Consider the following 17,454-nt stretch of genomic DNA (forward strand, 5'->3'; position numbering starts at 1 on the left):
TGTAGATTCTTCCAAACCAAAATATAGTCTGATGGGTTGAATATGTTGGTCTTGTTATATTCTGCGATGTTAAGCAGCTTCAAATTATTACGTGACGTAAGTAAAATATTCAAAACCAAAATGGCGTCTGCAGAATTGAATACGTTGCTCGTTTTGTATTCTGCAATTTTTACCATCTTAAATTTCACCAAAGGCTTCTCAAATACTCTTTTAAATAACGCAACTTAAATATTCCAAACCAAAATGACATCTGCAATATTAACCACCTTAAATTTCACACGAAGCTTCCAAAATGTATTTTAAAAGAGCTTCTGTGACTTCATACATGGTTTACTCAAATGTTCCTAATTCTAATATTCTGCTACATTTTACATTTTAAATTCACAAAGCTCCTAAAATATTCTTATAGGGCTTTCATGGCATTTTTCATGCCTTACTCAAATATTCCAAACCAAAACACCGTCTGCTGGGATGATTATGTAGGTAATTTTTAGATTTTGCCATATTTACCATCTTAAATTTGACAAAAAGCTTCCAAAATATACATTAAGAGCTTTCGTCAATTAATACATACATTACTCAAATACACCAAACTAAAATACTGTCTGCTTGGCTGAACATGTCGGTAATTTTTATATTCTGCTTTATTTACCAGCTTAAATTTCACAAAACGCTTCCAAGATATACTTTTAAAATATTTTTTGACTTAATACATGCTATTCTCAAATATTCCAAACCAAAATGCCGTCTGCTGAGTTGAATATATAGGTCATTTTTATATTCTGCTATAGTCGCCAACTTAAATTTCAGCGATAAGCTTCCAAAAAAGCCCTTTAGTGACTTCATACATGCCTTTCTCAAGTGTTCCAAACTAAAATGCCGTCTGAGTTGAATATGTAGGTCATTTTTCTACTCTGCTATACAGTATTCACCATCTTAAATTTCACAAAAGCTTGTAGAATATCATTTTAAAGCACTTTAATGACTTGATACATGCCTTAAGTCAAATATTCCAAGCTAAAATGCTGTCTACGGAGTTGAATATGTACCGGTAGGTAATTTTTATATTCTGCTACATCTACTCGCTTAAAATTCACAATAATCTTCTAAAATATACTTTTAAATGTTTTGACTCAATACATGCTGTACTCAAACATTCCAAACCAAAATGCTGTCCGCTGATTTGAACATGTAGGTTGTTTTTTTTTTTATTTTGCTATATTCGCCGGCTTAAATTTCACAAAAAGCTTCCAAAATATACTTTTAAAGCATTTTTGTGACTTAATACATTACTCAAATATTCCAAACCAAAATGGTGTCTGCTGGGATGAATATGTAGGTAATCTGAGGCAACTTTGTCCACAAATTTTATTCCATACAAAGATGTTAGTCAAATAGACCGAATCCCATATCGTCGTCGGATTCCTCAGACTCTTCCTTCTTCTCTTCCTTCTTTTCCTCAGCTGAAAAAAAGAGAGTCATAGAGTGGCATTCAATATGAGGCAGCTTGTACCCGTACAAACACGCACAACAAAATTTGGCTGCTCACGACCATGCTAGCAATCTAAACAAAGTGCCAAGTGACAAACAGGGTGCTAATCTCCGAATTTTACCTGCTGCAACGGGGGCTGCGGCTCCTCCTGAGCCAGCGCCTGCAGAGCTGGCGACAGCGACAGCACCTCCTGCTGGCATGCTGGCCAGTTTACTGAAACCTGAGGAGACACGGTGGCAGACGTCAAGCACAGGCTGCTGTTACACACAATTAAGGTCAGAAAGAGGCAGATGATTCACTTACAATGACACTTGTTGATTTAAATCATAACAGAATGTTTATTATGTTGTTTGTAACTACAAATATTGAGAAAACATGGAGTAGGGATGTGGACTTGGCCACATTTAATGTAGACACAGATCCAGGATTTTGTTAGCTATCAATGGTCAAACCTTATTTACCGCTTCTTAAATGCAATTACCGTCCCCCACAGGATTTAAAGCAGAAGAAGCAGCAACCGCAACCTTTTATTGGCATTTTCACTTCAGCACACCTGGCGATTTTCTTTTTACTTTCTCTTACGTATAGTCTGAGGATAGCACGGTATTTAGCTGCCATGCACTATATAATACAGTCATTCTTTTGCATGTTTATTTTTGTAATTATACTGCTGGGGGGGGGGGGGCAGATCCTGGCCTTTTATTTAAATAGTCATCCCTCATCACTTCATGCTTTGAATTTTGCGGCTTCACTCGATCGTGGTTTTTGAAAAATATATTAATAAATCACGCTGTTTTATGGTTGAATACGGCCTACTAGTAAAATTTAAAAAAAAGCATATTTAATTAATGATTTTAGCACTGCAACAATTATTCAATTACCCAATTAATTTACAACTATTTTGGTAATCGATTGTTTTTAAACGTATTTAAGCATGTAAATATTCTCTGATTTCAGCCTCTCAAATGTGGATATTTTAAAATTTCCTTAGTCATCCATGAAAGCAGACCTGTTATCTTTTGTGTTTTAGCCATAACAGGATATTCACACATATCAACTTTGACTTTGGAAAACAGTCATGGGCACTTTTGCCTCTTTTCTGATATGAGGTGGACCCAACCACCAAGTGTTTGCGTCTTATTACCGTATTTTCACGACCATAAGGCGCACTTAAAAGTTTAAAATTTTGTCCAAAATGGGCGGAGCGCCGTATGTGTGTACCGAGTTCCAAAATCTGTAAGTGTTGCTGTGTGACTTTCATGAGCGCTCCGCTTGCCTGACTGGGAGCGTCTCCTGCCGACACGCTGCTTATATAGAGGAAAGGTGGACGTGACTGAGGACGCTAAAGGCACGCCCCGGTAGTTATATAAGTATATTTTATGAAATGGCGCCATCTATCCATCCGGGCAAGGACTACCGTGGCACAGCAACATCCATGTTCCGCTCCTACTGCAGTAAAAACATTGCAGACAACTACTACCCAACTACATCACCGACATGGACGACGTGCCGCTCACTTTCCACATCCTGATGAACCACACTGTAGAGAAGCAATACAGCGATACACACAACGGGACACGAGAAGTCGGCTTTTACTGTTGTGCTTGGTTGCCATGGTAATGGACAGAAACAGCTACCTGTGGTAGACACTGAAAAAGTGCCTAAAGAAAAGTTTCCAGCCGGATCAATCAAAGGGGCTGGAAGGACGAGGAGAAAATGGCTGAGTGACGTGTATGGAAAGAGACAGGATGTTTTTTCCCACACGTCACCACAGCCGCTGTGAAAAAACAAATGACGAAAGAACTCCAACCGCTGGACATCGGTGTAAACACGGCGTTTAAAGTGAAGTTGCGAGCGGCGTGGGAGCGATAGATGACAGCTAGCGAACACAGCTTCACTAAGACTGGGAGGCAGCGCCGTCGAGTTACGCCACACTTTTGTGAATGGGTTGTGGATGCTTGGGCTAACGTGTCTGATGCACTGTTGTTGGAGCTTTCGCAAAAGCCAGCATCATTTCTGAGGCGCCGCACGGCAACGAGACCGACTCTGACAACAGGGAACCTGGCGTGTTTGATGGAGAACTTGCCCCGCTGTTCATTTGGGATACAAAAAATGAGGACTTTGATGGATTTCTGGATGAGGATTGATAAAAACTAATGTGAGTACATTATTAAATACTTTAATATAGTACAACCGAACTCAGTTTTGCTCCCGCTGGCTTTTTAAAAACATACAATAGCATGCATGCTAGCGTATTGTAGCATCGCTGGGAGCACTTCCTGTTCCCCAGCGTGCTTTGCGGTAGTGTTTTGGTGCAAATGCTCTTAAAGTTACATGTTTGAGCTACATAGTTGTTGTTCTGCACAAATAGCGGTAGTGTCTTGTCTGTTTTTGCGTTGCTGTGTGATGTTTTAAGTTGTGCACCATGACTGAGACCGTTGTGTTGAGTGATGACCGTCCTGATTTCAAGTGGGTTTGACAAACTGAGAGTTCTGCTCTTAATTTATCTGAAGAAATAAAGCATTGTCGCTATCTCACTGACTTCTGAGAGACACGGTATGTTTTAGTGAGCATACCTGCGCCCAATAATACGGTGCGCCTTGCGTATGTGTTAAATACAAAAATAGCACCTGTAACTGAGACTGCGCCTTTTAATACGGTGCGCTTTCGGGTTGTGAAAATACGGTAATTTGGTCCATCTGCGGCCTAACTGATTACTCCGTTAATTGAAACAAGCTTCAGATTAATCGACTAAGAAAATGATCATTTTTGTGTACATTTATAGTTTTACTGAAGCTAGCTTTGACAAACATTTACATCTTTTTTTAAATTATTATTTAACAGAATATTCAAGTGGCAACCTGTTGGTGTTTGTGCACTTATTTGCTCTCTCAGTTCAAATCTTAATAGTAATGGTTAGTTGCAGCCTAATGAGTTTATTTAATAACTGAAATGTATTTATTTTATTTAATTAATACATATGCAATTTTTTTTGCCTAAATTAAGCATTTTCATGCATAAAAATGGCCAAATGCCATAAAACACAAATGTAAGGCATTCAGAAGAAGCAATCAAAGACACTGCGATGATATGTAGTACTGTGCACTGGTCACTAGGTGTCAGTAATGTTCGGTGAGACACAAAGATCAGACTTGATCGCCACCGCAACAGGCTTTTATTGCAGGTTTTAAATATCCCACAGTTACGACTAATATGACTATTTTTAAAACATAATATTTTTTCTTAAATATTTTAACTCTATGCTTCTAAAATGAAATTTTTCCTCATAATATTACGATGTTCTCATAAAACTACAACTTTTTTCTGTTAATATTTTCAGAATCAGAATCTGCTTTATTGGCCAAGTATGCTTACACAAACAAGGAATTTGACTTTGGTAAAAATTTTGACTTAGTTCCTGTAAAATTAGTGCGGATTATTCTATATTTTTCTTTTCTCAGTTGTCTTGTTTAATTATATTTTTAAAATGTGCCACAGGCCGCACTTTGGACACAGAGAGGCACGGTAAACAATGCAATAAACCCCCCATTTAACCACATCTGACAGTTGCACGCTCACCTGCAGCGATCACATCATTCACTTTCTTGCCTTTGAGCTCAGAGAGGACCTGTTGGACGAAAATGACATGGGTGAATGTGAAGCGAAAGTAAAATGTAGTCGCGACGCTAAGGAAGGTCGAAGGAAATCATCAGATCGAGAACTGGGACCTTTTCCAGACGGGTGTCATCGGCCTCAATGCCAACACTGTCCAGGATCTTCTTGATGTGTTTGGCGTCTGGACTGTCATTGCCGGCAAGGGCGGCGAGCAGGTAAGCGGCAACGTAACGCATTCTGAAGAGAACACAAAAACGCACACATTCGGACGTGTCACACTTGAAAGTAGTGCTCTTTTATTGTCAATGTATGGAAAAAATATCAAACAAACAAGATTCAAAGCATATATTGTCATTTTTAATTGCATTAATTCCTTTGCACTATTAACATTTGATTCAAACAATTGTAAGTAATAGAAGGAAATAATGGAATAATTGACATTGTGCTATTATTGTATTGTAATGCATTTCTACATTTTTCACAAATAATAATTTGTCCTATGTTTGATTTTGATTGTAATAATTATCGACAAATTAAAAAAAACATTCGAGTTGTCGTTATCGGCAATAACCCTGTATTTACTTGGCATCGGATTAATAACAAAATTTGCAGTATCGCGCACCTCTACAGCCAATGCTTTGCAAGTAATGCATTCGATACTGAATAATTTACTTAATCGTACAGTCTTGCACCCCCCAAAAAACAGTACTAAGTCATTTTCAAGTCGCTTTATTAATGATGTGCTATGTAACGTGACGCTACCATGTGGCGGTTTCCTGCGGTACCGTTTTTTTTAACCAGTAGCTGCTAGCTCGCCACTTTAAAACGTCTATCCTCCGTATAAAGCGCAGCTTTTAAGTCGCACTCAACCAGACTTCTCTTAACTGTAGTTTTATTGAGATATGGGGCGACACACAGCCACTTAATAGACCTTTTAGGGAGTTTCAAAAGGCCACTCACTTGAGCAAGAAGGGAGCGCGTGTCGACTCGGAGGTTAGCACGGACAGAAAGGAAGTTACGTCACACAACAAAACCGGAAGCGCGCACATTTCTTCTTCGTGTCATTCAATGTACAGCAGAAGGGTAAGCGCTTCCTGCTGTGCTACAAAATAAAAATACACAGAAAACTCGACGCATCCCTTATATCAGTGTTGTAAAGCCAAGGTACATATTTTACATGATACATTACAAAAACGTAATGGTACACCACCAAACGTGTCATGACTTGTTCTGTTGTATGAATGGCAACTGGTGGATACACAGGTTAAATTGTGTACCTTCTGCTATGTAGTGGTAAAACATGTAATTGTTCATCGATAGAGGCACGGAGAGATGAACAAATACACATTTGTGATAAATAATTGATTTCTGGACCAATGATGTGAAATTGGATAATATATATATATATATAACATATATATATTATATATAACTTATATATATAACATCTGATGTGTTGATTGGGAATAATTGATTTATATTAATTATGTTATATTTATATGTTAATCCCACTGCTGTTCTTTGTCTTCACGATATTTGTCCAATTCTTGGAGAGATTTAGGTTTCAAAATTAAGCCATTTTCATTTTTGTAAAAATGTAACTTTTAAGCCTCCAAATTTGAAATTGCATCTTAATTTAAAGTCTTTATAGGCATGAATATTATATATATGCTCAACAAAAGGTGGGAGGTGATAAATGTGTGTCCCCCCCCCCCCCAGTTCAATTTTAAATCTCAGAATAAAAATGATTACAATGAGGAATAAAAGTGTGACATTCAAGATTAAGTTGATTTATCTTCCACTTTTATTACTTACTACATTGTACATTCCACATGAACACAACACAGTAAATAAGAAAAAAAATAGCACAAAACAACCACAGCACAATCTACAGGTAAAGAAACATAACAAGCAGGGACTAAAATCGTTTTTTAAAACATTATCAAAAGCTTCAAAGATGCTGCAGGTTTGGTCTCGGAGGAGATCTCAGAAGGGAGCGTAGATGTCGGCCAGTTTGTCTGCCGAGCCCCAACACCCAAACCACAAGAACTTTTTTTTCTTAGCAAAAAACACTTACAAAAATTGAGAAAAATTCCAAAAGAAAACTATTATAAAAAATACTCTATGGACCATCCCAACATGAAGACTTTTGCAACCTCGTCGGATGACGCACAGTGACATTCAGCGTGTGTTACAATGCGCATGAGCGGGGAATCTAACATGTTGCTCAACTAAAAATATATTAGGATATTCCAAAAGTTATGTACACATCCGATGCCTCAGTAACAAATAAGCCGACACGCTGTGTTGCCAAGCACAGGCCATCTATCGGCAAGGAGAAAGCAGCTAATTCATGAACGTTAGAAGTGAAGCCTCAGGCATTCTTGAAAGTTACTTGGATTTAATTGTTGCTCGTTGAATGTGTGTGTCATCAACTTCACACACCCCTTGACACATTCTAGATTGACATTCTTCATTAACAATCTATTTTGCAGCAATTGAAGTCACATCCCACAGTTGTTTTTAAACATTTTGCATAGTTTCTTTGTATTATTAAGATTTTGTGTTACGCTGAGTACACACTTGTCCATCTTGTGACATTATGCTCTGCGTTACCTCCGAAAAAAAAAGTAACACGTGCCGTAACCCAAATTTCTCTTCACGTCGCCTTTTTGTCTTCAATAATTAATATGAAAAACTCATGACTTTGTTATTAACATTCCATGTCACGGGGGGTGGGGGGTGTTCCTAAGCATGTACAGTAAAGACAGTGTTTGAGCACAGCATGTATTAGTACACATTCGTATATTACAGAGCATTTCCTAGATCAGGGGTGTCCAACCATTTTCCACCAAGGGCCACATAGTGGAAAAATGAAGGGATGCAAGGACCACTTTTGATATTGTTGTAAAGATATGCTAAGAAGTTGTAGATATTACAAGAAATAAAACGCATCCCAGCTTTGTGATATAGGTGAAAAAGCGCTTTATTAGTATGAACTTTGGCCTTGGCACTTTTCCCCCTCATTTTTGCTGTTTTTCCCCCCGAAATATTTCTATTTTTTTCTTAAATAATCTTAAGAAATGTTTTTTTTGTAATATTATCACTCCCATATTATAATTTTTTCCCCCACAACCTAATTTGCCAAAAGGTACAACTTTTGTCATATCACCAGTTAAAAAAATAATAATTCTTGAAGAATTCAACTCTATGCTACTAAGATCACATTATTTTTCCTAATATTTTAACATTATTCTCGTAAAATTACACCTTTTTTCTCTTAATATTTTGACTTGATTCTTGTAAAATTACTACTGATTTTTCCTTTTTGGGGGGAGTTTTCTTCTTAAATTACATTTTTTGAATGTGCCGTGGGTTGCAAACGGCCCCCGACCCGCCTCTTTGTACACCCCTGGCCTAGATAATTGCAATGGAGAAATGTTTAGCACAAACCATAAATGAAGTGTTTTGTGATCCCGAGCATAAAGCTATTGCTTTGATACATACTCTTGTACTTGCAAAGTTTGACTTGCTTTGTGAGAATGGCGTTACCTGGAAATGCTCCGTTTCACACATAGTTCGCTCGCCAAGTGTTATAAGTAAAGTGTAAACAAATAATGCTACCGTCATGCGGATGTGAAGCATAAACTGCAGTCTTCACATAGTAAGAGTGTGTGCCCATAATGGATGTTTTGTGCTTGGTGAAGGGCATATTGCTTCAACTTGTACAGTAGATCCCTGCTATTTGTGGGGTAAGTAATTAACATGCCCATAAAAATGTTTACTTTGACACTCAAGCTAACAGGAAGTCATCAAACCAAACGCCTCCCCCACATGACACATGTTGAACACACAGTGTAACCGCATTGCACTGACGATACTACACGCTATACAAGTAAAAGACCATTTACTATGATGGTATCAAAATAAACGCCCACACACTAATATACAGTACATGCCAAACAATACTATTTTATAGGGGTGTCCCCATCCAATATTGATATCAGATATTAGTCCGATATCTAAAGTTTCTTTAAAAATGTGAAAAAGACATTGCAGCTGTGTGCAAAACTTGTCATGCACAAGTTTTCCAAGGTGGTGGCACAACACTGGAAAAGTTGAAGATGAACAACCTCACAAAAACACAGGACGACGATTTCCACAGGACCACCGGTGGGAAAAAACAACAACAAAAAAAAACCCCTCAAAACCTCTGGCTCCCATGTTGGGTTTGAAGGCTACATTATGCCTAGCTGCCACTACATTGCCTATAAAACTATACTGCAGGTTGCGTGAAGAAGTAAATGGGTCTGTTTATCTCATTGTGATGGCCTGCGGGTTATAAAGTAGAAGTACAAAAAGTACTGTTTTACGTGTATATTAGTGCGCAAGCCCCTTTCAAAACCCGCACTGTCCGTGTGGTACAGTTACATTGAGTGTTCTACATGTGTTACTTGGTTTTTAACATTTTTGTTGCACGGCGAGTATAAACCAGTATTGTTTTGCATGTATATTCGTGTGCAAGCCTCTTTCAAAACCCACACTGTCCACGGGGTACAGTTTCATTGTGTGTTCTTCATGTGCTACTTGATTTTTTTCCCCCTCTATTTTTGTCGCACCGTGAGTGAGGTAGGCGTGTAGGTTGACAACTTCCTGTTGGTTTGTGATGCGCAAGTGAGGGTGTAAATATCTATAACATATAAAGAATACTTCCTCAAGTAAGTTGTTTACATCGGACTATTTTCTGTGGTGCTCAAGCTTTACCAATGTAGGGCAAATGAGGGCTAATTATGGAGATTAGAAGAACAAAATGGCGGGTTTCCCCTCAGAAATACAAAAAATGTTGCACAAATTAGCAGGGATCCACTGTATGCATGTGTATGCAAATTCACCCCTGCTGTCGTGCGGCAGAGCAAAACCTCCATGCAGCTGCACCACTTTCGCTTCATTTACCGTTTTAAATGTTTTTTTGTACTATTTCAAAAGACATCCGCTGAGGATAGAGTAGTACCAACCAGCCGGTGGAGAAAAAGGACCAAGCCTGGTAGGAGCTTGCAAGCACCTTTCCTTGTTAAAAGATCTTTGTATGTAGAAAACTGCTTTCAAACTGCCTTTTTTTTTTTTTTTTAAGTGGAACCCTTCAATTACCAGGCCAGCAACTGATTCCACTGCTTTTGCACCACTAACAAGCAGGTAAACACGTCACAGTTGTAAAACCCGACAGCTCAGAAGGTGGAAGAAAGGGTTTCACGTGACCAACGGCGGATTGGTGGCATTATGTGCTTCGACTTTGGCGGTGGCGTCCACGACAGTAACCATGGGTGAATATTAAAAAAAACGCTGCGGAACATGATAAAAGTACAACATACAGCATGTGTGGATGTACTAAAACTATGTGTGCGTAGGTTAAAATGTTTTTTTTTTAGTTAGAATATAGAAAAGAGACCAGAACAGATGGCCTGAAGGCTGGAGGAGGAGAGTCATAAGAGAGCTGGCGTCGACATGAAACAACCCTACTGGGGATAGTTGTTCTGCTGCCGACGTTTCGCCGACCTCATTTTCTCAAAACGTGACTCCATTTCCTCGAGGACTTTGGGGGTGTACCTCACGACCAGCTTCACTGTGCCCTGAGCTGCTTTGAGGAGTTCCACAGCTTTCTCGTGGTGCTCACCCTCCACGCTCTGGGAAAACAAGACCATAAGGAGAGTAAAGAAAGGTTGCCTGATGCCTCACATTTTTTTTACCTAAGATCCATGATCAGGGTTTCTTCAAGGCCGGCTTATGCCAGCTTTGAGTCCAGATGTGTGCTTGGCTGTCAAAAAATATGTAGCCTGAGGCTGTGTTCACACAGACTGCTATGCATGTGAACACGACACGAACGAAGACACTCACCAGCGTTAATGACAGAAGAAAGCAGGCACGCCTCAATAAATTTGAATTTATTTCAGTTGTTCAGTCAGTTTTGCCCGAGTCTTTGTACACTGTCGTGATTATCGTACAATACTGCGTGTAATACACCAGTGCAACTGCTAAATAACCTGCCATGGGGCCAAAGACAGTTGCGAGTGCCAGCGCAGAAATCCCTCGTTTAGCGCTGTTAATTGGTTCCCGACCTGACCGTGATAAGCGACTTTCTGCGAAGTGGGCTTCCTTCTTTGGAAATGGAATATTTTCATAGTTATGGCATAGAAAACCTGTTTAGGGCCTTCTAAATATGTTTTTTAACATTATTAGAGCCCACTAGACATGAAATAACACCTATGTAGTCATCTCTACATTCGTATTATCCAATATAGTAGATATAATCAGAGAAAATGAGCCATGTAAAGGAAAAACACTTTTTTGGGGAATTTTAGTCATCTTCCACAAGCCTTATGTGAGACATGAAGACACGTCTTTCTCTTTTCTGTGTGTTCTAAAAGGTAGAGAAACCGCCAAAAAGGGACGCTAAGAATGCACCTAATGATATGCAACTATTCCGCCTTCTGAAAACCCTTCAAAAAACACCAACAATGCTCTGTTTCATGTAATGTGACATGCATATTAACCAAGGTACGGCAAAATTATTATTATTGCTATTGGCACGCCGAAGAACTACGTTACTGGCATAGCGACACCTCGCCACGCCACACCAGCTAGCTACTAGCTGGCTATCGATAGCTTCACCACACACTCGCTCACAACGCCTCAGGCCACTACCGAAAGGTAAAGCTACATATATCGGAACTGCGGCCACTGCTGCTGTGTTTTTGTTTTTGAGTTTGGAAAAGTTAACGCTAGGCGTAGCGTTCCTTTCTATGTTGCTATGTGAAATCAACGCGCCCAGGAAGAAAGCTCTGGTAATGCTTAAAAATGACCAAAGTATGGCAAAATACTGTAAGTATTACATGTTATTATGAATGTGCCTGTTACTACATGCTCACAGTATGGACGTAAAACCATAAAACATTGCTGGAGGTGTTTTAATAGCGGGCTGTCTAGGCGAAATAGGTGTGTCCCATTACGTGCATTGATTAGCTGCCTCTTGTCTGTTTTTATATCTTCAGAACACACAGAAAAGAGAAAGACATGTGTGTTAATGTCTCACATGTCTCTTTGATCTTAGCTCCGGCTCTGCAGCCTCGATACGGCTTGTTTTACCTCAACGGGCAAACAGGGAACCACACTGATGCGGGACCTTGCTCTTACAGCGTGTAGATACGTGCTTGAATAGACGAGTTCATATCCATAGGATTGAATAAATTACTTAGAGGAGGAGGAAAAAGTACAAGAACACACAGAGCTGCATGAAAGACAGCCAGTAAAAAAAATTAAAAAAAGATGAATAAAAGTATCAATCATAAGGATTGTAGATGATGGGAATTTTTTTTTTTAAAGTGAAGTTTTCCTCTAAGACAGTTTACCTTGTAGGGGAGCAGAATGGTTGGCTGACAGGAAGTGACATCAGAGTTGTAGCCAAAGCCCACAACAAGTTGAATTTTGGTCTTAATGGCTTGTATTTCACGTCAATTTGACATTTTAATGCTTGAAAATGCGTAATTTGGGAAAAAAAATACAAATTTGCTTATATATGCATATAAAGCATATTTTTGACTAATACGTAGGCCGGCGTCAACCACAAAACAGCCATCATTAATTCCTTTTTGAAAAAATGAGGGAGTAAGTAAGGGAGTGATGTTCACACCGCGATGTAGCGAGGGACGACTGTAATTTGATAAAAAGATGAACACTATTGACTTCAAGAAAGAATCATGGCAAAGTACGACGGTGGCGTCCCCTCCCCTCCTTCCTCTCCTCGCCAACAAGAGACTTCAATAAAAGGTAAAAGTGATGTTTAATGTTCATTTCATTCATCATTTATAATTATTTTGCACACCTCACACTGATATTAGATGTACAATGACGTGTGCATTATCTTTAAAATGAGCGCATACTTACATGGAGCAAATGTGTTTTAATTGCTTGTGTGTGCTATAAGGCGCACGCACGCACAGAAGGCAATAATTATGTTCTGTAGTTAGATAAGGTTTGAAACATGAGATAATGTTGCCCTGGCCAATAATGCAAATTAGATGATGACCCCCCCCCCAATGTTCTTTGAGAAACACCATTATTGATGCATAATAACAGGTGCCTACAAAGTGCGGCCTGTGGCACATTCTAAAAATAGAATTTATCAAGAAAACTAAAAAATAGAGAAAAAAATCAGCAGTTTTACAAGAATAAAGTGACAATATTAAGAGATATAGGTTGTAATTTAACAAGAAAAAGTAATTGCGGTAAGATTATGAGGAATAATAATGTCATTCTAGTAGCATACAATTGAAATATTAACAAAAAGAGGCTTTTTTAAAGTTGTAATATTATGAAAAACATAACAAACAACTAATAAAGTTGTATTTTTTGGAAAATTAAGTTGAGGAAAAAAGTCCTAATGTTACAAGAATAAAGTCAAAATATGAGAATAAAGTAATAATTATGATTAAAAAATATACAAGAAGGAAGTTGAAATAGTTGGAGGGGAACCCCTCCCCAGCAGAAATGGGGAAAAAAAAACATCTTTAATTTCACAAGAATAGAGTCAAAACAGGCTGTATTCTAAAGAGAAAAAAGTTGCTACTTTATGACAATAAACTATTAGTATTATGAAGAAAAATAATGTCATTTTAGTAGCATAAAGTTGAAATATTAAAGAAAATATACAAAAACAAGTCTTTGTTCAGTTTTTTTTCCCATAACATAAACAAAACAAAGTAAAATTGTCATTTTCTAGAAAGTTAGGTTGTGGAAAAAGTTATATAGTAATATAATATTATGGGAATAAAAGACAAAATAGTTTGAGGGTCAAGTGATAATATTACGAGAACCAAATTGATTGACACAATATTAGGGGAAAAAAACAACAGCAAAAGTGCGGGGGGGAGCAAAAACTCATACTAGTTCATACTAATAATTTGTCTAATATTAGTTCCTACTAATAATTTGCTTTGTCACCTACAGTATATCACAAATCTGAGATGCACTTTTTTTCTTGAAACAAGTACAACTTATATAAAGTGAGACCCCCCCCAATAAAAGACAAAGCTAAGCAAAACAGACGGAGACTTCTTCCGCAAACAAAGAGAGAACTTACAACGCCGTTGACGGAGAGAAGCTGATCGCCTCTCTTCAGACCGCCATGTCGGTCAGCAATGCCAGCCGGGATGATCCGCGAGATGTAAATGGGAGAGTTTTGCTCCTTCCCGCCCATGATGTTGAACCCCAGGCCTTCTTCTGTTTTGGGCAGTTCCACAACACGTGGGTGCGAATGTCCTTCACTGGCTGCAAATGCTGCTACGGTGGCCTATAATGTATCAAGTAAACCTTAAACTCAACAACATATCTGTACCTGACGAGAATTATGCCTTTGCATGCTTATGGTTCACGTTAGTACCTTTGCTGTAGCGTTGGCTCTGACTTCAGGACTGCTGTTGATGTCCACGGTCTCATACACGTGCTCATACACCTACACAAACAAGTTTGCCTAATGGTCATGGCGTGATGATGTCATTGTCTCGTTTGCATGCGTAAGAATTGGAGGAGATAGGAATAACGCTGTGCGAGACAAAATGTGAGTAAATAACACGAAAAGCACAACAAATATCTTTACCGACACAAATGACGCTTTTTTTTTTAACACAAACAAGACGGAGCCGCCTGCGAGTGCGTTGAGATAGGGGGAGCGGCCTCCAGCAGCACCACACGCTTTCACGCCAGCGTCTCTGCTAGTATGGTAAGATTTCGTATTTTGTTTGGCGGTCCTTGAACGCACCACATGAAATCTATGCATAACGTTCTCAGACGGTGCCACGGCTTTCGACAACTCAGGCACGAAAGCGCATATCGCTCTTTTCAGCGAGCAGCGAGTGCTGCTGTGGACCCGTCTCCTATTCACAGGCGGCTCAGTTTTGTTTGTGTGAATAAATTAAAAAAAAAAAAAAACGCCAAAAAAGAAAACAGCATTTAAAATCCTAATCCTTAAAATGTTTTGCTTTTTATGTTTTTTACTCACTTTTGGGAAATGCAACACGGCCAGTTATGCAAACCCACCACCACCACAAATAAAGATTGAAAATGAATCGACTCCTGCGTGTCTTACTTCTCTGACAGCATTACAGAATTCACTCTGTAAGACCCTCTGCAGGGCCTGCAGCTTCTGAGGAGGAACTTCCCCCGTCCTCTGGAGCTTGTCCAGCAGTTCGATGGCCCTGTTAATATCTGGCAAACACACAAAAAACCCACAGTCAAAACAAATTTCCAGCTGAAAGGTCTTAATGACAGAAGTCAACATCTTCATTTGACTGACTGTTCCTGGTAGAAGCCGGCTGGTCCAATGTAACCCAGTCATTACCACACAGACGAGGGCCTTCAGTCATGAGGGATGCCCCCTGCAACATCTACATATAGCCAGCTGCCTTTTGACACCCCTGCACAACCTCAAACTCCACTGTTATATTGAAGAAAAAAGCAGCCCATATCATGATGGCGCCCCCTCCACTGTGCCGTGTGGAACACATCTCAGGTGGGATCTCCTTGTCATGCCAGCAATGTTGAAAGCCACCAGGACCGTCAAGGTTACATTTTTCTCATCCGAGAATCCAAGGATGGTCTTAAACTTTTGCCTATTTCACTTTAATGCTTGTTTGCAAAAAATTGCTTACTCAAATTTTTTTTTTCACATTTCTTCTTTATGCATTTTGAAGCTCTACTTATAACCTCATTGAGCTCCAACAGTGCAAAATGGAAATTCTTGCAATTTTTCAACTGGTACATATTGCAATCATATACAGTATTTTGTAGGCTGTACAACGGTAATGAGAAGCTATATAAATATTTGCAAACTCCAACCACGAAGACTGATTTATTATTCCGGTTTGTGCAACACTCTATCGTATATTACGGGTTTAGACGCGATTATACCATCTTATAATTGTTTTCTATTGCACAATAGTGACAAGGCCTACCGGGGGTTTATGTCGGCGTTTTCATGCCTGGCGAGGTAGTGCCGATGTTATTGAATCGGATTGAAATCCATCCTGACTCTCTTCAATGTTATTAACGAGGTAATGCCAATTCATTATGTCCGCATAATTGTCGGTCTCTTAAGCAAATAAGCTAGTTAGCTGTCGTGCGCTAATTAGCTACGATTCAATGTATACCGTAATTATTGTAATACTCATGTACCATTCACGGAAACAACTGCTAGCATGCGCCGACCACAAAGTACAGTTACGTTATTGCTAACCTGTGAAGCTATATGCAGTGCTAGCCTTCGTACTTGGCTAATGCTAGTTTCAGCTAAGTATAGCGACACAAACATCTCCAAGCTAGCACTAGCTAGCCAATTAAGTTTACCTCTCTCCAAACGTACGGGCTCCCCAAGCGACGCCATTCTCTCAACGAAACGCTGGTGTCGGGCAAATGTGGCGCCAAACTATAAATATGGGGGGAATAAAATTGTTAATCCTTGCCGACGTTACGTGCTCTCAGACGAGACGATAAATCAGATTAGCCAAATTAGCAGGCTAGGCTAGTGGCCAGTGGTATGGTGCGTTCAGGGAGCCTGGAGAAAGACAGGAAAATAGCCAGTTCACGCCCACCATTCATTCGCCTCAAAAAAAGTATACAACTGTGCCATAATAACCTTTTGCGTTAAAAGCGTTGGTTTAGGAAATACAGTGGAATGTTGTGTTCGACGAACTGAAAGGCTGGTGTGAAAAAAAGACATTTGGTAAATTTCCTTCTGTTCCAGAACCATAGACAATGCCTGGAACTGAGCGATGCAGTACGATCCTATTTGTGTTATTTTGTTGACTTATTGTCTTATTGTCTTATATTGCTGTATTTATATATTGTTAAATTCTTCACAAATACAGTTGTTGATTTGTTTACCTAAAATCTTTGTCCTGTGTTTCATTCCGATTATAATCTTGATCAATTAATTAAAGGCAAAATCACAAAATCATTTAATGAGTAACAGGAAAGCGGGAGACAAAAGAAACAACATGCTGGAAAGGTGAGAAAATATTATTAGTGACTGACTGAAGTGATTCGGGTACTCGATTCACTAGGGTCACCTGCTACAGAGTGCATGCACAGAAACTCGCACAACTCATCAAGTTGTGAAGTGGGTACTCGATGTTTCGCGTTAAGGCGTAAAATGTGCAGGGGCGAGAAAGCGAACGAGTTAATGGAGACGAGTACCTGTGAGGCCCGATTCAGTGAAAAACTGGCGGGTTTTGAACGACTCGTTCATTACTCGCACATCTTTAGAGCTGAATCTAATCTAATATAGTGGAACCTCAGTT

The 17,454-nt window shown here is 39.2% G+C and overlaps 2 protein-coding genes across 2 annotated transcripts; both read right to left on the reverse strand.

The window, feature by feature from the left end:
- Positions 1-1,190: 1,190 nt before the first annotated feature.
- On the reverse strand, positions 1,191-6,176 carry LOC129178450 (60S acidic ribosomal protein P2-like). Its single transcript, XM_054770702.1, has 5 exons — positions 6,068-6,176; positions 5,221-5,344; positions 5,072-5,120; positions 1,614-1,712; positions 1,191-1,463 (listed from the first exon to the last, which is right to left on the reverse strand). The coding sequence occupies exons 1-5, from the start codon at positions 6,154-6,156 to the stop codon at positions 1,387-1,389; spliced, it is 438 nt and encodes a 145-aa protein (XP_054626677.1). The 5' UTR covers positions 6,157-6,176; the 3' UTR covers positions 1,191-1,386.
- Positions 6,177-6,893: 717 nt separating this feature from the next.
- lin7c (lin-7 homolog C (C. elegans)) lies at positions 6,894-16,708 on the reverse strand. Its single transcript, XM_054771648.1, has 5 exons — positions 16,502-16,708; positions 15,246-15,364; positions 14,541-14,612; positions 14,241-14,450; positions 6,894-10,788 (listed from the first exon to the last, which is right to left on the reverse strand). The coding sequence occupies exons 1-5, from the start codon at positions 16,536-16,538 to the stop codon at positions 10,621-10,623; spliced, it is 606 nt and encodes a 201-aa protein (XP_054627623.1). The 5' UTR covers positions 16,539-16,708; the 3' UTR covers positions 6,894-10,620.
- Positions 16,709-17,454: the final 746 nt, after the last annotated feature.

This window comes from Dunckerocampus dactyliophorus, chromosome 3, assembly GCF_027744805.1.
Source record: "Dunckerocampus dactyliophorus isolate RoL2022-P2 chromosome 3, RoL_Ddac_1.1, whole genome shotgun sequence".
Lineage (NCBI taxonomy): Eukaryota > Metazoa > Chordata > Actinopteri > Syngnathiformes > Syngnathidae > Dunckerocampus > Dunckerocampus dactyliophorus.

Excerpts from the sequence above, each read along its gene's own strand:
- LOC129178450 (XM_054770702.1), bottom strand. The coding sequence starts at position 6,156 with ATGTGCGCGCTTCCGGTTTTGTTGTGTGACGTAACTTCCTTTCTGTCC. Across the intron at positions 5,345-6,067 it reads CGCGCTCCCTTCTTGCTCAA|AATGCGTTACGTTGCCGCTT; the intron begins GTGAGTGGCCTT and ends TGTTCTCTTCAG. Across the intron at positions 5,121-5,220 it reads ATGACACCCGTCTGGAAAAG|GTCCTCTCTGAGCTCAAAGG; the intron begins GTCCCAGTTCTC and ends TTCGTCCAACAG.
- lin7c (XM_054771648.1), bottom strand. The coding sequence starts at position 16,538 with ATGGCGTCGCTTGGGGAGCCCGTACGTTTGGAGAGAG. Across the intron at positions 14,451-14,540 it reads GAGCCAACGCTACAGCAAAG|GCCACCGTAGCAGCATTTGC; the intron begins GTACTAACGTGA and ends GATACATTATAG. Across the intron at positions 10,789-14,240 it reads TTCTCTCCGTCAACGGCGTT|AGCGTGGAGGGTGAGCACCA; the intron begins GTAAGTTCTCTC and ends TTGTTTTCCCAG.